The following is a 25,958-nucleotide window of genomic DNA, read 5'->3' as shown; positions in this document are numbered from 1 at the left end:
GATGGTGCCTCAAAAAACACTTATATTTTGTTTACACTGATAACTGTTTAAATATTATAAAACCTTGGTATGCACCTGAGTCTGAAAGAACTTAAATAAAAGTGAAATTGTCACCAACTAACAACAGATTAGGAATGCAGGATCTCTGTGTGTTATTTCCAGGTGGTGTATAATAACAAAATAAAATAGAATACAATATACATTATCTTTTTTGATCAGCTTCTTAAGCAGCTTGACAATGCAAGAGCATGGCTTGAGAATCTTTATGTTCTTCCTTCTATTTTGTTTACCTATGGGATAATCAACTGCCTGGTCAGCTGGGTGCTTGTTGTATACCAGGCTTCAGCAACCTGGTGCCCCACAGATGTTTGGAATTACCACTTCCATCATCCCTAGCCAGTGCTGGTGAGGACTGATGGGAGTTGAAGTCCCGAGAGATCTGGAGAGCACTAGGTTACAGAAGACTGATTTAGATACTCTCCATAATATAAATGTTTTATAGATACAACATTCTCAGTAAATGAACCGGTTTAATGGTTATCTGAACTGTCTTGAAATATCTGCATTTAAATAACAGGTGGTATAATGATCTTTTAATTAATATGTTTACTGGAAACATCCCCCCCCTTAAAATGTCATTATAACTATGCTATGTAGGCCTTTCAGCAGGAGATATCATTGAACAACAACAAAATTGAACAGATCATTGCCCAGGGTGAGCAGCTGATAGAAAAAAGTGAGCCTCTGGATGCAGCTGTCATTGAAGAAGAGCTTGATGAGCTTCGGCGATACTGCCAGGAGGTCTTTGGCCGAGTTGAACGGTATCATAAAAAACTAATCCGCCTCCCGGTAAGTTCCCCCCCACCACCACCACCATAAGCAATTGTTTAAAGCCTTACAGAGGTAGGACATTCAGTATGGTAAATTTAAAGCTTTGTGAATGCATAAGCATGAAATTTGCAAGATCAGAGCTACACAATCCATAATGGACTGCACAGTGGATCCCACTGGACCATTATTTTGTGTCTATGCAGAAAGGTACACTTCTAAATCTAAAGAGGCATCATTATTCATTTAAGTTTTCAGGCTGAAAATGCAAAAGAGAAGTACATAAGAAATATTTGGAAATCAGACTGCTTTTTTCAGAAGATGAAAGAAAAGGACCTTGTCCTGGTCCAAATGCATGACTATTTGGGCTCATTTCCGAGATACTGCAGTAAATTTCCTGACTGGAAGGAGATGCTATCTAACAGAGACAATTACCTGAAAGGCAGCCATAGAGATGAGCACTAAACATACAAGACATGCTTATTTTTAGCTTATTTTATTAGTGTTATATGGGAGTTTTAAAAACAACAACACACCCATAAAACCAGAAAAGAAAGAAGCATAATGAGAATGTTGTGAGTTTGAATGTTACGCAATGACACTTTTATCTTATTGACCTAGCTAGAACTAGCACTGGTCCACTGAGAAGACTATTAATTGACTCTTTAATGTTTCCTTCTAGCTCACAGATGATGAGCATGACCTCTCTGATCGCGAAGTGGACCTGGATGAAGCGGGAGATCTTTCTGACATACACTGGCATGACAAATCTGCAGACAGTGTCCTCTCTCCACACCCTTCCTCCAACCTCTCACTGTCTCTTCCCCAGCCTCTCCGAAGTGAAAGGTCAGGACGTGACACTCCTGCTAGTGTAGATTCCATCCCCTTGGAATGGGATCATGACTATGACCTGAGCCGAGACCTGGAGACGGCCGTTTCTAGAGCGTTGCATTCTGAAGAAGTGGAGGGGCAAGAAGACAAAGAGTTTTATCTCAGAGGAGCAGCAAGCCTAGCAGGTATAATCACTCACTCATCTCTAATCCCTTTATACAGCTCTGCAGAGACATTTCTAAATCAGATGAAATGGGGCTGGGTCCCGTCCCCCCCAGGACTTCTGCAGCTGACATATGGTTGCTTTTTAGGAAATTTTCATAGACTGTCAGAGAAGGAACTGGAAGAGATTTTTTTCAGACAGAATAGATTAGCTGGCACTACCCTATTAGTCATAGCAGTCACGGAAGGCAAATGTTCTTGGAAAACTTTGAGGTTAGTTAATAGCTGGGCTTGAAGACATTGTGGTTCAGGGCCTAGTCTCATGAACTTTGATGAATTTCATTTTTAATTAGCCCCCATGTGTTGAACTAGTAAAGGGGATGCTTCTGCAATGCCAGCTGCTGTATTCCAAGCCACCACAGTGATGTGTGAAAAATCACCCCACACTGCCTTGCCTAGCACACAGCTAAGGTCTGTGGAGGCAAACTCATGGGTGCCATGTTCAAAAAGGATCAGACACACCCCTTGTTTAGGTAAGACAGGAGTTGACATCAGTGCCATTTTTACTCTTAAGACTCATGGGTTAAACATGCTTACCTGTGTGATCATGCTGGTCCTAGAAAATAACAACATGCAGAATATTTTAATAAGACAGTTTCTGTGGGACAGTGCAGCAGAGGTAAAAGGATGGCGTCAACTTGATCCTGTGAGTGTTTCCATAGTACTATGGAATTTAATGAGGCTTTAAAAAGTGAGCATATCTGCCACAAACCTAAGCCTGATTTATATTTTTGTGTCCTGGCCTAATACATAGTTACAAAACACTGATTTCCATGTCAAACAGGAAGCATGTGTAATCAGTTATACATACTCCTAACAATACAAAAACTGAGATTTAGCTGGGAATTACAAGAACATCCCTGCTAGGTCGGTCAGACTAAAGGCTGACCTTAGCCAGCATGCTGATCCCAGATGCTGTTCACCAGTAGGTCCCAGGGTGGGCTAGAACTATTTTAAATAAATAAATAAATGCAGTTAAAACAAATTAAAGTCACAGAATAGGCTGCTGTTCATGAGGATTCATTACCAGAAGTACAAGAAGATGCACGTTTGGTCCTACTGAAATACACAGTTCTGGTCTCTCATCATTTTACTGTAATTGCACATTTGGGTTTCTCCTTATTGCCTGTTTCACTTGGATCCTTGAACCATTTTTGGAGAATCCGCAAAGATTAATTTCAGTTAATGTCTCAAAAGCAGTAGAACTGGTGGTTTACTCTCCTTTTGGGAGATTCAGTGCCTGAAAGAAAGGAGAGTGAAATAATTGTTGATAAGCAGTCATTTTGGGTTGTTCTTTTATTTTTCCAGATATAGTGATCCCTGGGAGCCCCGAGGCCTATATAAAACTTACTGAAAATGCTCTTAGAAATGTCTATGGTAGGCAACAGAAATCATATAGACTGTCAGACCTAAACCACCAATAACACTTTCTTCTTTCTTGGCACATCTGCTTTCTTAGTCACTACTTATCCCAGCCACTCTTCCTCACATATCAGTACCAGCGTGTTGATAGAAAATAAGGATATTTGCTTATATATTTAGTATTCTGCTTAGAATAATGGTATTAATATTCCTGTTGCATAGCCTATGAGTTGAGGGGGAATATGCCATTCATGTAACTTGTGCTTCCTGGGGAGAGGTGGGAGATAGAAATCATAGAATCACAGGTAAAAGGATATTTAGGATAACTCACTGCTCAAAAGCCAGAGCCTCCGACTTACATCTTCCTTAAACAAATCTGATGTGCATTATCACTAACATTCCACACACACACACACCAGAATGAATCAGCTTGGGAGGATTGGGAGAAGAGGATGTGAAAATAGGATAACATCTCCCTCTCTGATTCTACATTCTCTAACCCTCTTGCACAGTTTGAAATATCACAATATTAGTAAGATACAGGCTATTGCCCAATATTTCTGTAGAAGAAATAAGGCACCCTGAAATGGCTTTAATGGAGGAGTTTTTAAGTCATTTTCCACAGCAAAAGATTTGTCCTATGGTCACTCCACTGCTTTACAGTTTAATTTACTGTTGAAGGCCATGTGCTTCCTGATTTCCATGAGTTTTAGCATAATCCCTTCTTGCCATACCAGAAAATTAGCAGTAATGCTCAGAGGCATTACAACTATTTTCGAGTTTTCAGGAAAATATAGGAAAACTTTATTTATTTGTACAACGCTGTACACATGGGTATACACGTGGGTGGCGCTGTGGTCTAAACCACAGAGCCTAGGGCTTGCCGATCGGAAGGTCAGCGGTTCAAATCCCCGCAACGGGATGAGCTCCCGTTGCTCGGTCCCAGCTCCTGCCCTCCTAGCAGTTCGAAAGCACACCAAAGTGCAAGTAGGGAAGGTAAACGGCATTTCTGTGCGCTACTCTGGTTCGCCAGAAGCGGCTTTGTCATGCTGGCCACATGACCCAGAAGCTGTACGCCAGCTCCCTTGGACAGTAAAGCGAGATGAGCGCTGCAACCCCAGAGTCGTTTGTGACTGCACCTAATGGTCAGGGGTCCCTTTACCTTTTTATACACATCTATATTCTGGCGTATAATACGACTGGGCGTATAAGACGACCCCCAACTTTTCCAGTTAAAATATAGAGTTTGGGATATACTCGCCGTATAAGAAATACGACCCGGCGTATAAGATGACCCCCGACTTTTGAGAAGATTTTCCTGGGTTAAAAAGTAGCCTTATACGCAGGAATATACGTACTCAAAAGTTAGCCCTTTTGAATTCAGAGGGACTTACTCTCAAGTAAATGTGTATGTGCACACTGAGACTATAAACTTCCCCAACATTTATACAGGGTGTGTAGGGAGTGCAGCAGTTTCTAGGCTCTTACCAGTTGCCTGCTTAGCACAAATACTGCAAAATGTCTGAGGATACAATGAAACGAGTGCAGAGTGCTTGGTCTTCCAGAATTGTTTTTGGGAATTGAATTTTCCTGATAGGTCCTGCCTAAAAATTCTTCATTTCTCAGTACACACACTAACCAACATAGTTGCAGATATGTTTGTACAATAGTTACAAATCTAATTGTCACCTGCATGCTATTGTAATTAACTCTTTGTCATGCTTTCAAACCTAGTAGCACCACCTTCAGTTTTTTCTCCTTCTCACTGAGACATTTCAATTTGTTGGTTTGGCAACATCTATCTGTCTATATTTTCTACAGGAGAACCGTGTTCCTTAGAAACACACATCCGACAGCTTGACAAGGCCTTAGACACCAGCCGTTTCCAAATACAGCAAACGGAGAACATAATCCGCAGTAAAACGCCAACAGGGCCGGAACTAGATTCTAGCTACAAAGGCTATGTAAGTATTGTGAGCTTAGCCCCCTGGTGGCTGGACATAAAATAACTGTCCTTGAGTTAAAGAGCCAGCAAAAAATTATAAGGTCCTGTGACACCAATATACTTTGCATAGCTGCCACGTTCTCCCTTTTTTTAAGGGAAATTCCCTTATGCTGAATAGGCTTCCTCGCGAGAAAAGGGAAAACTTGGCAGCTATGATACTTTGTGGCACAAGTTATCACAGGCTACAGCCTGGTTTGTCAGGTTTATATTGGTAGAAGATACAAGTGTTGTGTTTCAGCATGCAAATAACCATTGCGGTTATAGATCATCGCAATGCACACAATGTGGTTACATAAGAAAAACAAATGAGGTACCACAACAAAAATGTTGCTGCTATTTGTAGTGTGTGTGTCTTACCTGAGCCAGTTGCTGAGGGGGTTTGTGGGGGAGGGGGTGAAAGTTTGCATCAGATATAGTTCCTTCCATCAAATGTAAAATTTATTATTCCTTTTAGTTGTTGCACATTAACTGCAGCCACTATGCATGGAAGTCAATGGAGCGTGAGGTTTCCCCCAGCAATTAAGTGATTGATTTGGACTGAGTAAATTTAAGTAATCCCACCTCTGGATTGCAATATTAACAATGTGCTACACCACAGGAAAACCACTCTTGTCAGCCTATCACTTCTACTTGCAATAGATATAAAAATGATTTGTACTGCGGGATTTTTGTATACTATTTTGTCAGCCCAGTCTGAATTGTGGGAGCAGGGGTGGGCGGAGAAAGCAATGGATAACACTGCAGGATTGTTGTAAGCTACTATCAGCTTCAGCCCAGCTTGCAGTATGGATCTAATACCTCTGGACAACACAGTAAATCACCTAGAGTCTGACTCACAGTGTGAGAGATACCGTACACTTCTGGGCTGTTATAAGTCACTCTTTTCTGGGAATAGCTACTTTAGGCTAATAATTTAGGGACAGTGAAGTGCTTTGCTTTGGAATTTTCCTTATCAGGGTTGTTTCTTAAATGTCTCACACTGAATAAAAACTGAGAACTGGTAGAAATTCTTTCCTGCCTTTCGAGTTTGAAGTCACTCGCACCTGGTTTAGGTGCATTAAATGTTTTGGGTTCTACACTGATATCATTGGGCAACTTTTTCTTCCCTCCCTAGAGACAGTTAAAATAACTTCTTAGTGTGAACCAGGAAGTGATCAACCCAGATGATGGTGTTGTTTCTTCCATGTACATTTTCTCTTTCCTCCTGTTCAACCACTCTGTTCTATTTCTCCATCTCAGGGTTTCCCCCACACCCTCTCAGTCTCTCGGCATTCTGTGCTATGATAGGGCTGTTTGTAGAGTTGTAGAGTTCTCCTTTTGAAGCTTTTTTCCTTCAGATTTTTTTTGGGGGGGTACATGTGTGCCACCTAAAGTTAAATCCATACAAAGACAAGCAAGGCTTGAAAAATAATTAAAAACAGGACAATACTAGGGGGGGGGGGGTAAAGGATCTGGGAGTGAACAGATTCCTCCTCAGATTTCTTGAACGCCAAAATGACAGGAGGAAGAGCATTCCAGCAGTCAGGAGCTGCAATGGAAAGCAGACACAGGCAGGGAAGAATAGAGCTGGTAACTTATGAAAAAAACAGCAACTTAATAAATCAGTGCTGGGGAGACAGCAGAGGGAAAGGAGAGGCAACAGTAACACACACACACACACACACACACACACACACACACACACACACACCAACATTTTGAAGATTTGTGTGACATGGTGAACTGTGATCTGGACAGGTGGGCAAGGATACAGTGAGCCATGCAACTAGTTCTGCTTGTGCAGGGGACTCCTGGACAGCTGCCGTCACCACCATATCACACAGGAAACCTCTTTTGAAACTGATCTCTCAAAAACAGTTTGTGATGCATGGAATCCTAGAATTGTAGTGTTGGAAGAGACCATGAGAGTCATCTAGTGCAACCCTTTGCAATCTTTCTTTAAAAATTGCACTGGATGTACACCTTAAGTGGGGTTTTTCCAAGGGTTTTTAGATCCCAGTCTGGTGAATTACTGTAGATTTAGTACTTGCTCAGCAACAACCCACATCTCACTAAAGAAAACATTAACAATAATTCCTGAAGTGCCTGTTAAAAGCGAACTGTGGTCTCAGTTTTAGCTCCTTCATCTTTATACTCTGCATTAGTTTCTTAGTTAAATAGCTGGAATTCCAGCAATAGCAAAAACATTTCTGTTGACCCATAATCACTCTCTTTCTTGTGTTTAATTGCCATTAAAACAAGGGGATAGCCATACAAAATTTTCAAACCATAGAGAAAGTGGAGTTCTACCTACCACATCATGGAATGACTTATATGAAGAAATAGTAGGCACATTGTTTTGTAGTTAGAATCTTAAGATATAATCCCATGTATTAAACTCAGTGGGACTTACTTCTTACTCTTCTTCTTGCTTCTGAGTAAACATTCCTAGGATTTTGCTCTTAGTTCTGTTGTTTCTCCAGCATGGTCATGAATAATGAGAAGTGGTTTCTCTGTTTTTCAAACAGATGAAACTTCTGGGTGAATGCAGTGGGAGCATAGATTCAGTAAGAAGACTTGAGCACAAACTGAAAGAGGAAGAGGAGAAGCTGTCTGGATTTATTAACCTGAATAGCACGGAGACACAAACAGCCGGTAAGTAATATTCAGAACTGAACTTGAAATGTGAGGAAAACAAGTGATAATGACGTGCAGCATTGAACCATGGAAGCACATCGTATACCGTTTGCACATCTGGGTGACAGCTGTTTTTTGGATTCTTTACAATCTGATTTTGGAGCAGCACTGAGACTGCAGTGGCAGCTTTGGTTAATGGTCTTTACCAAGAAATTAGCAGGGGATTGCACAATCTTTTGGAATCTTCGGTTCACTGTTTGATCATGGGACACACAATATCATTGGTACATCAGGATGACAACAGTTTTCTGGGGCTCTTATCCAATTTCATTCTTGAGACAATATTTATGGAAGCTGGCTTAAGTTGTTCCACTCATTCTGAGGGAGAGAGATTCAAGAGGCTGATGCGAGTAATTTCCTAATGACTTTGTTTAAAGACTTGTATCAGGGTGACACACTGTCTATTTTAAATTTAATGGATTGTATGAAATGACTTTATGGGTCTTTATAAGATGGTGCCTTATAAAATACTTATAAATCAAGTATTTTCCTTGAAGCTCTTAGGGTAGACTCCTCTATGCACACTTAGATAGGGAGTAAGTCCCACTGAGGTCAGTGGGGCTTTCTGTGAGAAACAGGCATGAGCTTGCACTGCTGTTTTTCCTGCATGGCACTTACTTAATATATGTTCCCAGCAAATGTTGAATGTTGTTATAGATTTTTTTTAAATAGTATATCTCAGAAACTTGGTGCTGCTTCCGTCTTGGTTTATGTTGAGGCAGTGGATCGAAGTGAGCTAACTGAAATGGAATTTATGAACAAACTGGAATACAGTAAGCCCACAACTTACACACATTTTACTTGTGTGCCTTCAGCTTCATGTGCATGGCAAAACAAACAAACAACAGGCAGAAAGGGGGTGGGGTTCTGAGGACAATGACTTTGGCAATCCCACCCGCCATTCAACTCCAATGGATTTTGAGTCCCAGTGCTTTTCTTCTAGAAAAATAGGTCCTGGTACTCAGCATGAAGTTATTACAGTAAATGCCACATTTGTAAGCAATGCTTTTCTTCTAGAAGAAAAGGTGCCGGTAGTGTCTACCCTTGAGTACTGCCAGGGAAAAAGCACTGGTTTTGACTATACTTGATTTTCACTTTAGGCATGAATGTAACCCCCACATAAGTTGCAGGCTTACTGTAATGCTTATTGGGGGTGTGGTTTTTAGGTTATGGATGAAGAGAGCAAAGCTCCATATTTAATACAAATTAACAGGCTGATATGCAGATATGCAGATGACACAACCTTGATGGCAGAAAGTGAGGAGGAATTAAAGAACCCTTTAATGAGGGTGAAAGAGGAGAGCGCAAAATATGGTCTGAAGCTCAACATCAAAAAAACCAAGATCATGGCCACTGGTCCCATCACCTCCTGGCAAATAGAAGGGGAAGAAATGGAGGCAGTGAGAGATTTTACTTTCTTGGGCTCCTTGATCACTGCAGATGGTGACAGCAGTCACGAAATTAAAAGACGCCTGCTTCTTGGGAGAAAAGCAATGACAAACCTAGACAGCATCTTAAAAAGCAGAGACATCACCTTGCCGACAAAGGTCCGTATAGTTAAAGCTATGGTTTTCCCAGTAGTGATGTATGGAAGTGAGAGCTGGACCATAAAGAAGGCTGATCGCCGAAGAATTGATGCTTTTGAATTATGGTGCTGGAGGAGACTCTTGAGAGTCCCATGGACTGCTAGAAGATCAAACCTATCCATTCTTAAGGAAATCAGCCCTGAGTGCTCCCTGGAAGGACAGATCGTGAAGCTGAGGCTCCAATACTTTGGCCACCTCATGAGAAGAGAAGAATCCTTGGAAAAGACCCTGATGTTGGGAAAGATTGAGGGCACTAGGAGAAGGGGACGACAGAGGACGAGATGGTTGGACAGTGTTCTCGAGGCTACGGACATGAGTTTGACCGAACTGCGGGAGGCAGTGGAAGACAGGAGTGCCTGGCGTGCTATGGTCCATGGGGTCACGAAGAGTCGGACACGACTAAACGACTAAACAACAACAACAACAAAACAGGCTGATCAAATACAAGTGCTACTGGAGGTCTGGGTAGCAGTCACCAAGATGAGAGGAAGCTTTATCGATTTCTGTCATAGCAGTCATGCAATTAAAAATTAACATGAATCTCAACCTGAAATTAGAAGTGGGTTTTGTTTTTGTTTTAAGATTTTTGCCTTGGAGTCTGGAACTTTTTGTAATGGTGGAGCCAGGGGAGTGAGTGTCACAGTTAATTGAATCTGGTGGGAAATTCTCAGACTGATTTGCTTGTGTGAAGCTTCGTTATAGCCCTTAATGAAAACAGCATAGTAACCACCCCTTTCATTAGTTAATTTAGCATGTCATGATAATGATTAGTGCAATTTTTGGATGCTGTGGTAAATTAATCAGCACAACTCCTTCTGTGAGAATTGTCTTATTTGGGCTATTACTTTATCAATTAACAGAGTATATATGCCGTGTTTCTCCTAAAATAAGCCATACCCCGAAAATAAGCCATAGTGATAGGCAGTTTAACCTTGTAGGTTAAACTGTACCATACTTAATAAAAAAATAAGACATCCCCTGAAAATAAGCCACCGTGTATTTTTTTGAGGAAAAATAAATATAAGACGGTGTCTTTTGAGAAACACGGTAGAGTAAATACAGAATCTACGTTTCCTAACAAAATGTCCACTATAATGGGTGCAGTATAACTATGTGTACCATAGTCCTGAAGCCATTTCAGAGTGAGGGATATGCTTCCTGCCATAGGTGCCAACTCCCCGGGTGCCCGAGCACCCACAAAATTGCACATGAAGGGTCCGGGCACCCACAAATTTCAGTGCCAGGGCCATGCACACTGCATGTAACCCACGGCCCCAGGCATCCATGGTCGTGGGGCCAAGTTGACACTCTTGCTTCCTGCCCTCAAATTATTAAATCTAGAGAGAACATAAATAACCATGAGGATTTCAAAACACTTAGCAACTAAGTTAGCCCAAAGTTAGGCTTTCAGAAAACTTCTGCACCATCAGTACCACCAGAGCCTTGCTCAGCCTTAACTAGAAGGGACTCTGAATGTCTCTCTGTGAGCTCTGTACACATTCTTTCCTCCATGGTGCCCCTATCAGTGGTATTTGGTCCAGGCAGCCCCCAAGCTCAGTGCATTACTTTTCATTCTAAGACTGGGTGGCAGGCATTCACTTATATGAGTGTCCTCAGGGGTTACTATTGGAATGGAAACTAAATGAGTCCCTGGTCACCCCAGAATTTAACTTGCCTCTGTCTGCACACCTTCACCCTAGATTTTGTTTCTTGATCATGCTAACGTGTGGTGGAATATGGCAGGGGGCGGGGGAGTCAGGCAGGAAGTTGCTCTTACAGAGAAACCTTTTTCCCTTTAGGTGTGATTGATCGGTGGGAGTTAATCCAGGCCCAGGCCTTAAGTAAAGAACTGAGGATGAAACAGAATCTTCAGCAATGGCAGCAATTTAGTTCTGACCTAAACAGCATCTGGGTTTGGCTTGGAGAAACTGAAGAAGAGTTGGAACAACTGTGTTGCCTTGATCTCAGCACGGATATACAAACCATTGAGCTGCGGATTAAAAAACTGAAGGTAGGTTCTAATTCCTGGTCTTCTTTTCTGTTGATTTTCTAATATGCTTTATTTTTGTGAGGTGCCATTTCAGCTCCTTTTGAAAAAGCACTGCCAGTTTCTGGACCCTGCGCTTCTTCATATACTAAAGGACTGGAAATGAAAGGCTATGATAGTCAATTTCATTGGAGTTTTCTTCTTCTTCTTTAAGTCGTGCAGTATGCCAGTGTTTATATTCATTTTATTATTCATTCATTCATTCTCTTCATATCCCACATCTTTCTCCAAAGACACTCAAGGTGGCAGATGGTTAAGATGGTTGACAGAAGATTTTGCTCTAAAGAGGCAAGCCAAGGGGAGGGCAACCAGACATTCTTTACAAGGAGCACTATGAGGCTGCCAACTCAGATCAGCTAAATTCGTGGCATTTTGAGAGAACCAAGCAAAGAACTCTGCTTGTTTACCAGTGCACAGTATGGTCAACATCAGACTTCCTTTTGGTTAATATTTTTTCTTTTGGAATTTGTCAGACAGGGACTAATGCCTACACTCTAGGTATGAATGAGTTTAACAGTGTATCTTATGTTTGTATGAGATACTTCTTCCAGGTGGGCCCATAGCTGTTTCCAGAATATCCAGAGGATAATTTCCTTACATGAATCTGGCATTAATATTTCCTTTGGGCCTGAATTGGCTTGAATTAAAGCCTCATAAACTAAGGCTGCAGTATTTCAGCTAAGCCAAATGATGACATCAATTCATTTGCTCTAGAGACAGGTAATTCCCCTCTTTGATGTGAAATTCAGAGGCTTGTTCTAAATTAGACTAGTCCAGGACACAGCCTACTATCTGTCTCAGCTTTTTGACATTCACACTTTTTTTTACACTTTTTTACTTTTTTGAAGTTGTATGGGGCAGATTCAGCTAACAACTCCCACTAACTAGCCCACAATGGGTTCCACTACTACAGTTGGGCTTTCCCCCTTCTCAATCCCCACACCCCAAACTCGTCTGGGGGAATCTGGAGACCCTCCAGAACAGCATGGGCAGGGAAGGGGGATCGTTCCACATAGTAAACAGAAATGTTTATCCTGATGGAACGATTGCCCGATTGCCATAGCACAACATGTAATCCTTCCCAAAGTATTTAAATACTTGCTTCCAGATGACATGCTTATTGACCATTGATCCTAATTTTGTTTAAGGGAAAGCTAGATGATGATGTCTATTTCATGAGCATTCATCCTCATTTGTTTGATGAGAGACTAGACGACATTGCATCAAAACAACTACTATCCCACACTTCCCAGTGCAATTTCCATTCACTTCCCTAAAAAGTCATTTTTTGGGGGGGGAGCAGATTTCTTGCACAAGACCTCCCAATCCACTATAATTGTGAGATCTGAATTTGCCAGTGTGTAATTGAATCCCCCACACTCCAAAAATAGCAACAGTCTGAAAGCAGGTTATGTGTACAGTCTGGAGTATGAAAAAAGTGCCATAAGGCTTTATTAGTTTGTTCTGAATTCTACTGCAAACATTAAATTGGAGCCATTCATAAAAATGGGTTCTTACAAGACATATCACTTTTAAAAATAAAGACACAGTAACTGTCTTTTAAGTTATGAAACTTTAAAAGAGATAGTGGAACTTGTTTCTTCTTGAATTCTCAAGCATGTTTCCTGTAAAAAAGCTTACTCCCGTCTCTCTTCAATCCCCAAGGAGCTACAGAAGGCCGTTGATAACCGCAAAGCCATCATTTTGTCCATCAACCTTTGCAGCTCAGAATTCATGCAGTCTGACAGTGAGGAAAACAAGAAACTGCAGGAACGGTTGTCTCAGATGAACATGCGCTGGGATCATGTCTGTAGTATGCTAGAAGAATGGCGCTGTTCACTGCAGAACGCTCTAATGCAATGTCAGGTCTGTTCTGCTCTATGCAAAATCATTCCCCTTTGACTCTCGGATTAGATGTTGCACCAATTACATTCATTTTCTTAAATGAGTTACTTTAATGTGTGCACACCATCATATCCTGCCTTGAATATATCACAGAGACATTTTAGACAAGAGCATAAAAAGCAAGTATTTTTAAAACCCAGAAGCCTAATTACTATAAGATTTTGGTGCGTTAGGTAAAATCTGTTGCACATTTCCTAAATTGCTTCCTGAAATCTGCCTTGCACATTTTCTATCTTGATGTTTTTGGCATATTGTTAAGGTGACAGGCCTTATACCATATGTAGGATTTTGTTCCTGTGAAAAGTAATTAAAACAAGGATGTAATATTAGTAGCTACTTCCTGTTCAGCGCATTAAATACTCAAGGCCATCAAGAGTGTGCCATGTTACACAGAACAACATTACATATGTTTCATACTGCACTTAACATGTTGTTCATACATAATTTTCGCCAATCCAAATGTGGTTTGGAAGATCAAGCTGTGCAGAATTGCTTTGTTTTCCCCTCATATGCCTGCTTAATATAATGCTCTCTGGTTTGTTGTTGCTACTGAACCTGAGCAACCACTCCAAAGCAAAACTGCAGACTGGTTCAATTCAAGTTTACAGGGGTCGCTCAAACCAGTTTGCCAGTTCTGACATCACAACAGATTGTAATTTGACAAACCTAGAAGTGTTCTGTTAAGTCAAGTGGGGTCAGGGAGCGGGAAGAAGGATGTATGCACACAACTCATTGCTTGGAGGATCAGATAATGTAAAATTTGAATGCATCTTTGGAGTTCTGGGCAGCACAAAAAACACATTTGGCATTAAACTTCCATCTATCACTTCTAGGATTTCCATGAGATGAGCCACGGTTTGTTGCTATGGCTGGAGAACATTGACAGGAGGAAAAACGAGATTGTCCCTATCAATCCAAATCTGGATTCGGACACTCTGCAGGATCACCACAGGCTACTAATGGTACAGTACCTTTCTCTAAAGGAACAATAATTCAGAGATAACAAAAGAACATAGAAACTAGTATCTGGAACACATATTGTGATCCTTTGGTGCCAATTGAGAATGCATATTCCTGATATTGACTACCAGGAATGCTAAGATCTTCTTGATTTGGTATAGAAAGCCATCAATCTGTTTTTAAAACATTTTTCTTTGCAGTGAGAACCCTGAAATAATGACATATTTATAGAAAATGCAGAACTTACAAAATAGTGTGCAGTTCAGACATGCCTTTAGAATAAAATGTCAATCATTAATCCTCTCTTTTGAATTTGGATATCTCTTTTTTATTTGCAACAGCAAGCATATGGTAATTTAGCTTTATTTGTCCGTGTTGCTGAGTTTTAAGATCAGAAAAATATTTGAATTACATTTTGACTCATTCAAAATTGTATCTGATTGCCCCCCCTTCCTGACAGCAAATAAGACGCGAACTGCTAGAATCTCAGCTGAAGGTGGCATCTCTTCAAGACATGTCCTGCCAACTACTAGTCAATGCTGAAGGCAAGGATTGTCTAGAAGCCAAAGAGAAGGTCCATGTGATTGGAAACAGACTCAAAATGCTCCTTAAAGAAGTTTCACATCGCATTAAGGAGCTGGAGAAAATCCTAGATGTTTCAAGCAGTCAGCTGGTAAGTCATTCTGCCATGGCAAATCTACTAGTCATTGTAGCTGTTCACTGCTAGGTTGCTTCCAGACAAGTGTTTGTTGTGACATCATTCATGCAAGTTTTTTTTTTTTGCAATGCACACATGGCATTATTGGCATCAAAATTCTTAGATCACTGCCCCCACCCCCCACTTTAATCTGAAGTTACCGTTTCTGGGGGGAAATCCAGTTGCCGTATTTTCCGCTCCATAAGACGCACCTGACCAAAAGACACATCTAATTTTTAGAGGAGGGAAGGGGGGAAAGCCCTGGGTTTTTTGGGGATCAGCTCAAAGTTGTGCAGCTTCTTGCAGCTTCTTTTGCAAATGGGAAAAGCCCTGGTTTTGGGGGGATCAGCTCACAGTTCTGCAGCTTTTTTTGCAAAGGGGGAAAGCTCCATTTTTGAGGATCAGCTCAAAGTTGCTGAGCTTACCTTGCAAAGGGAAAAATCCTGTTTTTATGGTGTTCAACTCACAGTTCTGCATTTTCTTTAGGAAAGGAAAGGGAGCCATTTCTACAGTTTCCAGACAGATAATATAATCAGCCAGTCACATGTCGCTGCAGCCTCCGTCTGCAGAACATTCAACAATGGAGACCTGGGCAAGGGAGCTAGCTCCCTTATCTCCCTCCCCGATCTCTTGCAATCAGCTGCTGAGTGGGTTCCTTTCAACTCCCTCTTTCCCTCTTGTTAGCCTTTAGCTCTTCCCCCCCCCCCAAAAGGCACGATCTGCTTTTCGCCCCTGGGCAATCTGGCTCCAGGGACCATGCATTCGCTCCATAAGATGCACAGAATTTCCTCTCACTTTTTAGGAGGAAAAAAGTGCGTCGTATGGAGCGAAAAATATGGTGGTTATAAAACAAAAGCCAAAACCTTGTTGCCAATGACCCATATCAGTGGTCCATCTGCAAATTACATCAACCCTAGAGACCCCTTTGTTTTTTTGATAGGGGACAGAATGTATTTTCCATCTCAAATATGTATTTGTTAAAAGTATATTTTGCTGCTTTGTTACGATCCAAATCTGACTCTTTTTTTGCAAAATACTGTATATTTTTTAAAATATATATAGCCACAGCACTTCTAGCCTGTAGCTGACAAATGAATACAAATACTATACACCTGTCTTAGTACTGAAAGGGTGATTTGAATACTTACCATTGCAAGTAGTCCCTCTGTTATTCCCCCTTACTAAAAAAAAACATATACCACAGTGTACAAATAATATGATGAGTTTTCAGTCTGTCTAGTATATATCTCTGTAGGAAAAAAAATATCTGCAATTCAAGAGGGATTTTTTATTGTGTACACACCACCTATTACTTAAAAAAAAAACCACACACATTGAAGAGCAACTGTTTTCTCGGGCTTGACTTGGCCAGAAATAACAGTTCCCTGCCCAAGGCAAGGTAGAATACTTGTATGCTTGTCTTCATAAACTGTGTTGCATAACCTGTAGCAACTTCGTTTCAAATTGCGAGCAGTTGGCCTGCATTTTTTGTCCTTTTTTGTGAACCAAGTTTATATATAGTGTTTTCTCCCTTCTAATATCCACTGATTCTGAACCTTAGGATCTGTCCTCCTGGTCATCCGCTGATGAGCTGGACACTTCAGGATCCCTCAGTCCAGTATCAGGAAGGAGTACTCCAAGCAGACAGAGAACGGTAATGTCCCAACCTTCTGCTAGCTCTTGGGTAGAAGCTCCAGGTAGCTGTAGCCAGGTGACAGGTCCACACCACCTTCCTCCTTCTCATAGGCAAGAAAAAGGCACCAACCCAGAAGAGCTCTCCCTCCAACAAAACACTGCCTCCCTAAACTTTGCTGCATCTCCTTCCCTGCATGAAATCAGGATTATAAGATGCTATATATAGTAAAACCAGGCCTCAAAGTGCGGTAGGTGCATCACGACATGTTACTCAAATATTTTAATTGTATATAGCCAAAGGCGTTTACAATGGACAACAGAGAATAAAAGGAAACTTTAATCAAAATTCATACACGTGACCTGTAATAGTTTACAACATAAAAAGAAATTTACAACATTAAGACTTAAGATTGGAGTGCATTCACATAGGTAGAACAGAGCTTCTTGGATGCCAGCGCAAATTTGGCTACCTGGTGTGTAATATATAGATGTTTATCTGCTAGGAGTTCAGCTGTCACTTCCTGTGCAGATCAATCTGGAAGCCAATTAAGAATTGGCTATATAAATTTTCCTCTGGGCGTTGTATACAGGGGGCAAGTCAGCAGGTTGTGTGTGATGTCCTCTACCTGATTGCATCCATGTATACATTTGCAATCTGTATGGGAAATTCCCCAGTACAGTGGTACCTCCGGTTACGAACAGGATCTGTTCCGGAGACCTGGCCGAATCCCAAAAATTCTGTAACCAGAGGACTGCTTCTGCATGCACACACGCCGCTGCAGAGCGCTTCTGCGCATGCTTCTGCGCATGCGCAAGCGGCAAACCCACTTCCGGGTTTGCCACAGCCATAACCTGAAGATTCCATAACCTGGAGGTTACGCAACACGAGGTACAACTGTATCTCCCCTCTAAATATGCTGAGGGCATCTGTTGAAATCTTAGTTCTACAAAGGCCCTGCATAGTTGTGGCAAGGTCAGAGTCTCAAGGTAATGAGGCCTTGAGTGATTGGCCTTAATTTGGGGGGTACTAAGTAGAGTAGCGAGCAGCAATGATGGATGCTTTGTCTTGGTTGGCATCCTCATCAAAAATCCAATTTCTAAGGTCACCCAATGAATACTGTAACATTGTAGGGCTACTTACAAAACACAACACAGAAGCTGCTAAGCTATCAGTATTAGTGATAAGATAATGTTGTAGGGAAGTCCCAGGGACTAAAGAAAACAATTTTATATTCATAAAATTCACCATACACATGTTCAGAGTGGAATTGCTCTTTTTGAGTGTGGACAACGACCAGCTTTGTCTTCCTTGTCCTTTGTAATAAAGGTCAAAGGGTGAGATCCGTCCTAGTTCAATTTATAATCCGCTCATGAACCAGGACTTCTCCTTGCTCTCTTCCTCCCTGGAACTCCCTGGAGACCCCCAAAATCTGCTTGAGTAAGAGGGTCAGGAACACTTTAGAGCAGATTTGGGGGGGGGGCACACAGGGGGCTGGAGGAGACGGTAGAAACCAGAATTTACCGGTACGTTGTGCAAATGGATTTTCATTATGCAAGTGGGCAGATACCACTGGGTGTCACCCAAAAGCCCAACCAAAATTATTCCAACTGTTGCTCTTTGTTTTGTGGTGGTGATGGCAATGAAAACTTGTTTCTTTGGTATGCTGCTGATTTCTTAGCAAACAGAGAAAGCAAGTTGTTGTTGTTTTTCCAACGCAACACACTCCCTGGCTTGCTGAAGGAGGAAAAGCAATACCATTCCAGGCATGCATATGCCAAAGTTTCGTGTGAATAATAATTTGTTTTCTTTTATTCCTGATACTACCCACCAGACACGCCCTTCCACCTACTTACATTTTCCTTTTGTGCCACTGGAATATAATACAAAGCCAGTCTGTGAGCCACATAATGTGCTACTCTTCACTTTGAGTCCTGTAGGGAACTTGGTTTTCATTCTTTTTGTTCGTTTTAATTTAAGTATTATTCAGCTTTCCTTAGCTTTTAGAAAACTATCAATTTTCATTTGCTCTCTTATAAAAAAAATCTGAGTTCTGTCTTTATGAACCTTACGGCCTCTTAAAATTGATTTCACTACATTCACTAGTTTCGTTTAGATCCTAGTTTGAGAATGTAAAGGAACACTGGCTTTTCAAAGGGAAGATACACAAAAATCATGGCTTGTTTGTTTCCTGGGTCATTACTTTTTTATCTTTCAACATTTCAAAAATATGAGTTATATATATCATGGTTAGCTTATGGATATGAGTAGAAATAGCAGCTTATCGTAGCAAGTAGACAATCACTAAACAATGGTTAGAAATGCAACAGGCACCATTTCAATGCCTTAAATCTGTATTTGTCACTTCAAACAGAGCACTGTTTGGTTGATTGATAAACTTTTTTTTTCTTTTTATCATCACCTTCTCTGGGGTACAGTATGATACAGATGATTTCTCTAAGGTATATTTTTTAAATTAGCTTTAACTTTTTCAAATAGAAAAGAAAATTTGAGATATTTTTTGTAAGGCCTGGATTTATATTCCAAATAGATAATCTTCACCAAAACAAATTTGAACTAATAACAAATATATAGGGTTGGATCCAGAGCTGCATTCAGTGGAATTCCACTAGCACTGGAGGAAGTGGGCGGTGCAGTGATTTTCTCCAGTTTTTCCTCCCTTCACAGCCTCTATTGTCCCCTGTAAAGCTGTCACAGAGAGCTGAGGTGCCTCCACTTCCATTCACACAGACAGGTCTGGATCCAACCCATATACCTTTCTATTGCTGCTATAATGATTAACTAATAACACATAAGAAGAGACTAAGACTGTGGGGAGGGTCTACACTTTATGACAAATCACGTGGAGGTCAGCTGAAATGATTTCCCTGTGAGTTTCTGCAGCCAAAAACATTGCAAGTAGCACAGGGCATACCATGCAGTTTGCCCCCATAACATATCTCACCTTCACACTACTTGCCAGTAACTCTTTGAAATTCTTGCTGGAGCCTGGTAGTATAGAGAGTCCATCTCATGTAGCTGATTTGTGCTGCTTGTTGTGCTAGTAGCAACGTCTACATGACTGGGTTAACTTTAGTCTGGCCCCAAAATGTTTTAACAATGAAAAGCCAAATGATGTTAGTGTGATACTGAAAGCAGAGTTACTGACTCTAAAGTTAACTGATGCAAAACAAGGAAACATTTTCTTAAAATAATAATAGTTATTATTAAAAACAGAATATATATTTTTGAAGCATCAGCAAACAAAAGTGTAACTTTTGAATAGATATGAATTAATACAGCAAATTGTTTGAGGCATTTAACCATAGGTTTCTTTTTTTTAATACACTGCACTTACTTTCTTTGTATTGTTTTATTGACTACAGTGTCATTTTAAGTTCATGTTGTACGTTCAGTTTCATATTCAACTAGGAGCAGAAAAGAAAAGCCAGTTTCCTTGATTCATGGAAATTAGTAACTTCATTTGATTTTGTGTTTCCTTTGCTGCACTTTTTAATTTGTTTTTCATCAGTAGCTTGCCTTTATTTGCCTGGACTGAACATTCTTCTTTCTTTACCCCTGTTCATTGCAAACAGCCACGAGGCAAATGTAATGTCTCACAGCCTGGACCCTCTGTCAGCAGTCCACACAGCAGGTACCTTATTCTCCTGGTTTCTGCACTCTGATCTAGAACTTCAAGAGGATGATGGAAACTGTCCATGATATGTAAATGTGCACATTTAATCTGATAAAAAAGACATCAAGCAGCTTAAGTATAGGCTTTCTTCTACAAGTATCAAATTACACTAAGACAAAATATTGCACGACAAGCACTCAATAGTATTCTGCTTTTGCTTCCAATTAACTTCAACCTACATTTTAATTATTTAGATGCCTTTGATTAAATGGATGTATGCATTGCATCCATCATTTTGCCACTAAGAAACTACAGTACTGGCAGATCCATGCTTAGGTACATGGCAAAGACTTTTATCATCCTCTTTGTTTCTAGATGTTAAGTTATGGCAGGTATTAGACCAATACAGTATATCAGAATTCACAAAACCCGCAAATCTGAAAAGAAAAAAATCCTCATAAGATTTGCCTCCTTTATTTTCAAGTTTGTAAAGTTTTGTTCAGTTTGCGGGTTTTCATATTTAATGACTCCAGGCACAATCCAAAACCTGAGATAATGCTGAAAATGAAGATTTGGCAGCAGCACATCTTTTTTTTCCTCCACTGTGAGACAACTTCCTTGCAGATGCAATATACTAACCTTAGTAAGGTGCTTGCAGATACAGGGCATTATGAGAGCAGCACACCCCATCTTTGTGCCAGCAGTAGAGAGTAGATTTAACAGCTGTAGCTTCCAGCTTTCACCTTGTGTCCAGCAACCTGTCTTCTCTGCAGCTAACAGTGCTTCTGCATTCTGTCATTGTCAGTGTGATATATTTGTGTATCTATACCGCAGATATATACATATGTGTGTGTGACCTTTTTACCAATCAACAATTCACTCTACCTTCTTGCCCCTTCCTCCTTTGTCTGGCCTGAAATAGAGCTCCAGAAAATGCACATTTATATTCTATGTCATTGTCCAATGTTGACATCTGTTGTTGTTTTTAATAACAGGAACCTGACAATGCAGATAGAGATTGAGAGAGAGAGAGATACAGAAATGAACATACCCTGAAAATGTAGCTCACACCAACAACAGTACTACTGTCTGCCACCCCTTGCAGTGAAACCCACTAAGTTAGGAAGGCTTGGGTCCCACTGATAAAATCCGCACCTAAATATCATGTTCCAATTCATTTCAGTGGGGCTGGTATGCTTAGCATTTCCTGGGTTGTACCTTATTTTATTTGGACCCCTTGAATTGAAAAGTATGGGAAGTGCGACAGAAATACATTTTATACAATACAGCAGCCAGTCAAACAAGCATAGAATAAATCAATTCTAAGATTAATCAAGGGCACTCAACGCTGGGTGATCATTCCTTCACAAACCACATTTTTCTCAGCAAAGCGCCATTGTGAAATGAATAGGAGGGGAGAAGGAATGTGAATGCTAATCCACTATCCACTTTTTGCCATGTGTCATTTATAGTCCCTTAAATTTTTACACCCATGCACAGCTTGTGCCTTTTGAATTGTGACAAGCATCAAGTGACTGAAAGAGGAAATGTATTCAGTGCTCCACTAAAAGTGCCCATCCACTTTGAAGTGTCAAAATCAATTGGTTGAAACTCAAAAATATATTAGAGGAAGGTATTCTGGAAAACTGCTTGGCTCCTTTATGGAGCCCAGAATAATACAAAATAATTTAATACAAAATAACTCTAAATTTCAGCTACATAAAAGGAAAAATAAAAAAGACCTCATCATTAAATAAAAAATGTGTTGGTAGCTTCAATTAAAACAAAACAAAAATATGTCTCTGGGCTTTTTGGCTAGTCCAATTTTACCCACCCTCACATCTCAGTCTCGCCCTCATCAACAAAAATGAATTCAAATTCCTGAGGTCATGTGACACATGAAGTAGAACACATTTCAGAGTTTTCCAAAATTTTGCTTAAATGCATAAAATATCTGGGACTACTACTTAGTTGCCTGTTGTTGTTTTTTGTCAAGAAAGAAACTTAAGGAAAAAAACCTATGTTTCCAATCCGTATGAGGCGGGACCTTGTTTTTCACACAAAGGAGGGAAAGACTGCTTACTGGGGGGGGGGGGGACAAAGCATTGCTTTTTCTGATCAGTCTGTGAAATGAAGTTGCATTTGGGAAGGTGGTACCAGTAGGGCTTGCTGTGTACAACAATTTCCCTCTTCCCTCTTCCTCCACACACATACATGCACACGCCTCCTTGTTAGAACGTTCTGGCATTGAAAGAGCCAGCCACTGGCTCAGCATGCGCTTCACCACCACTTTGCAGCTTTAGAGCCTGCCTATGTTCTAACTGTGGCATCTATGCATCTTTCTCCAGCACTGTTTATTAACACATCTCTTAGCAGAACAACACAATAGACAATTTGTCATTCAGTCAAGCACGGAATACAAATGAGTTTTCTACTGAATAAGGAAGTTAATCAAGCATGGAAGCCAGACAGGTTGCAGTTGATGTGTAATGTGGTTTCGACTGATAAAGAAGTACAAGCTGTCACTGTGTTCTTTTAATAATCTGGCCTGCCTCTGATCTGAGTACCTTGTGTTTGATCTTGCACTGGATCAGCAATCCTTGGGAGACTAGACATATAAAAGGAGACCAAGGTATTTAACCCATAGAATTTTGCTGTTGCAAATTTAAAAGGGCAGTGGTTTTAAGTGCAAACTTGTCCGAAAGAAGCTGCATCAGACCAAAGGATAGGTACTGTCAAACTACGCATTACTTATGGTTCAGCCCTTCCTATGGACCCTGGCTTTCTCACATTGGTGTGTTTTGGGTGGTGCAAAACACCACTGTTGGCAGGGAGCAATGCATGTATGTGTTGCAGGGTCCAGTATAGCTCAGCAGGGTCCGGTATAGCTTATGGCTTCAATTCCATTACTAGCACTTCAGGTTAGGCAGCACTTAGATTATATATATATATATATATATATATATATATATATATATATATATATATATATATACACACACACACACACACACACACACACACTCCAGGACATTGGGTTTTGTCAGGATAAAATCAAAATAAACAAATGAAATGTTGCATAAAGGAATGGATATTCTCCCCCATGTCATCAGTAATTAGCACAAAAATACCCCAATGATGTATATCAATATCCAAAACTATTCATGGGATTTGGTATTGCCAACAGTGACAGATGGAACTGCACACATATTAATAGATTTTTCCTGCCATAGCCAACAGTTGAGAGACCTTTTCAAGCAGAGCTGTATCACTGGATTGCAGCCATAGGCTTGAGTCAATATAGATATTTTATGAGATAAAATGTTAGAGATTAAAGTAATTGTGTCCTTTTCTCAGAAGTGTTTACCCTATAGGATCCCTAAAAGGTCTTGGCGCCAGTGATTCAGTCTGTAGTCTCAGAACCCATTAATCAAGTGCTACATTCTTCTACCTCACTTTTCATTCCCAATAATAATTTAGACTTGAAGATTCATCTTGGCTTTCACAGGAAAAAGCAAGGCAGTGGGTATATGATCAGAACAAATGTTTTGTGGTCGGAAATCATTTTTATGCACAATTGTTAGTTGTAGCTTTGTCCATGACTCCAAATTCCCTCGTTCAGCCATGTGCAACATGTGTCTCAATCTACTTCAGATGAAGAAACTACGATTGAGACCTTAGTGAAAGGCAAAATCAGCACAGCTATTACAAGTGGCATTGATTTTAAAAAACCTTTATAAAGTGTCAGATCAAGTGTTACTCCTACTGAACTGCACAATAATATTGCATATCCACTGAGTGAATGCAACATTTTGCAAAAAAGAAAGAAAAAAGAAACACAGCTTTGGTAGATTGCAAATATATGCAATTAACAAAGGTGTTCCAGGATAGTTGCTGCCCAGCCCAGCATCTGCATATGAAGCTGCCTCATATTGAATCAGCCTGATCCCCTCCCCATCTTTCCTTTTCCTTATGTGATGGAACCCCTATTTGAGGACTTCCCTGGTTTTTTTCTGGCCCATGTAGGACCAATCTGGATGGTTGGCCTTGGTTGGAGATTTGACATTTGATTCTGGGCTTCCACTGAAATGAGGCTGCATTTTAAGTTGTATTTTAATCCTGTTTTTAAGATGCATTTTAATCAATTGTTTTTATACTTGGTCTTGGCCGGGGAGGGCGGGATATATATTATTATTATTATTATTATTATTATTATTATTATTATTATTACACGGAGTCTGACTTATCCCCAAAGGCTTGTTTTGATCTCATGAGACTCACCTCTGCCAGCCCTATGATTTCAGTAACCACAGCTCAATAATAATCAATGAACCCATTAGTGTATAAATTCTTCTGGTTCCATATAAAAATATGCTAAAAATGGGCCTTTCGAAATGGGTTCCCTAGAAACTGGAAATATATGACCATCATTTTGATGCCTCTCTTACAGCATTAAAAAAACCTAGGATGTGCATAATGGTGCTCTCTTCCTAATAATTCCGGAGCACTCTTAGTAATTACAGTATTTCAGACATATAATTCCTTGTCCGTTGTATCTGGATGTAAATTGTACATGGTTATAATGGATGTGTAGGCTTCTCTTACAGAAATATCCATGGGGTAGTACTATCTATATGTGTAGGAAAGTAACTCTTATCTTAAAGGCAGCTTTAGCAACAGTGTTCCTTGCTCCTTCCACCAGTCCTTTTGTGGTGCATTAGAATCTGGCATGAGCCGATTTGTTTGTGTTGGGATTCGAGCTATATGACAGGAGTGAATAATGAGCAATCATCCTGATTTGCTTTCACAAAAAATATGTGGAAGGTATGCGGCATCATCACTGGTGCACTTTCCACTATAATTTCCCAGCACTTTTCTTACTGCAAGAAGCCCAGGCGTGTGTGTTTGTTGTTGCTGAAAGCTGACTAAATTGTGCAGGAGCACCAATTAGCCATTGGTATTTATCACGAATGGGATGCAGGTGGCACTGTGGGTTAAACCACTGAGCCTAGGGCTTGCCGATCAGAAGGTCGGTGGTTCGAATCCCTGCGACAGGGTTAGCTCCCTTTGCTCGGTCCCAGCTCCTGCCAACCTAGCAGTTCGAAAGCACGCCAAAGTGCAAGTAGATAAATAGGTACCGCTCCGGCGGGAAGGTAAATGGTGTTTCCGTGTGCTGCTCTGGTTCGCCAGAAGCGGCTTTGTCATGCTGGCCACATGACCCGGAAGCTGTATGCCGGCTCCCTCGGCCAATAACTCAAGATGAGCACCGCAACCCCAGAGCCGGTCACGACTGGAACCTAATGGTCAGGGGTCCCTTTACCTTTAACCTTTATTTATCACGAAGTGCCCACTTCACAATGGGTTATGGAGGTGCACCCATATTGCCCCGAGATCACATACTGACATCTACCCATATGTGTGAGAATTCCAGGAGAAAGTGCAACAACCCAGAAGTGTCCTCAAGTGTCCTGGAGTTTTACAGCTCTATTAATAAGTCTATGAAAAACATAAATGCCAGACAGTTTTTCAAGGGCTTTGTAAATCTCTGACCACATGAAATAAAGAAACA

General features: G+C 40.7%; 1 protein-coding gene and 1 long non-coding RNA gene across 19 annotated transcripts in view; one reads left to right on the top strand and one right to left on the bottom strand.

The window, feature by feature from the left end:
• SYNE1 (spectrin repeat containing nuclear envelope protein 1) overlaps nt 1-25,958 on the top strand; it is a 296,175-nt gene that overhangs the window by 266,337 nt on the left and 3,880 nt on the right. For 8 of the 18 annotated variants that reach the window (XM_088667313.1, XM_088667312.1, XM_060272757.2 and 5 more), the window contains 11 exons: nt 658-849; nt 1,511-1,844; nt 3,190-3,258; nt 5,065-5,207; nt 7,756-7,882; nt 11,310-11,521; nt 13,223-13,423; nt 14,296-14,424; nt 14,883-15,095; nt 16,681-16,773; nt 20,349-20,407. In XM_088667313.1, the coding sequence (XP_088523439.1) occupies nt 658-849; nt 1,511-1,844; nt 3,190-3,258; nt 5,065-5,207; nt 7,756-7,882; nt 11,310-11,521; nt 13,223-13,423; nt 14,296-14,424; nt 14,883-15,095; nt 16,681-16,773; nt 20,349-20,407 (1,772 nt within the window). The remainder of the gene's footprint in view (nt 1-657; nt 850-1,510; nt 1,845-3,189; nt 3,259-5,064; nt 5,208-7,755; nt 7,883-11,309; nt 11,522-13,222; nt 13,424-14,295; nt 14,425-14,882; nt 15,096-16,680; nt 16,774-20,348; nt 20,408-25,958) is intronic. The other 10 variants (XM_088667311.1, XM_060272759.2, XM_088667310.1 and 7 more) reach the window with 8 other exon arrangements.
• Nucleotides 2,983-25,958, bottom strand: part of LOC148686276 (uncharacterized) — a 36,240-nt gene continuing 13,264 nt past the window's right edge. The window contains exon 3 of the long non-coding RNA XR_015949332.1: nt 2,983-3,121. This is a non-coding gene — a long non-coding RNA (uncharacterized LOC148686276). The remainder of the gene's footprint in view (nt 3,122-25,958) is intronic.

The sequence above is a fragment of the Zootoca vivipara genome, chromosome 3 (genome assembly GCF_965207765.1).
Source record: "Zootoca vivipara chromosome 3, rZooViv2.hap1.1, whole genome shotgun sequence".
NCBI classification, from domain to species: Eukaryota; Metazoa; Chordata; class Lepidosauria; order Squamata; family Lacertidae; genus Zootoca; species Zootoca vivipara.
Note: the sequence above shows the minus strand (reverse complement) of the source record. Positions and strands in the feature narration are given on the sequence as shown.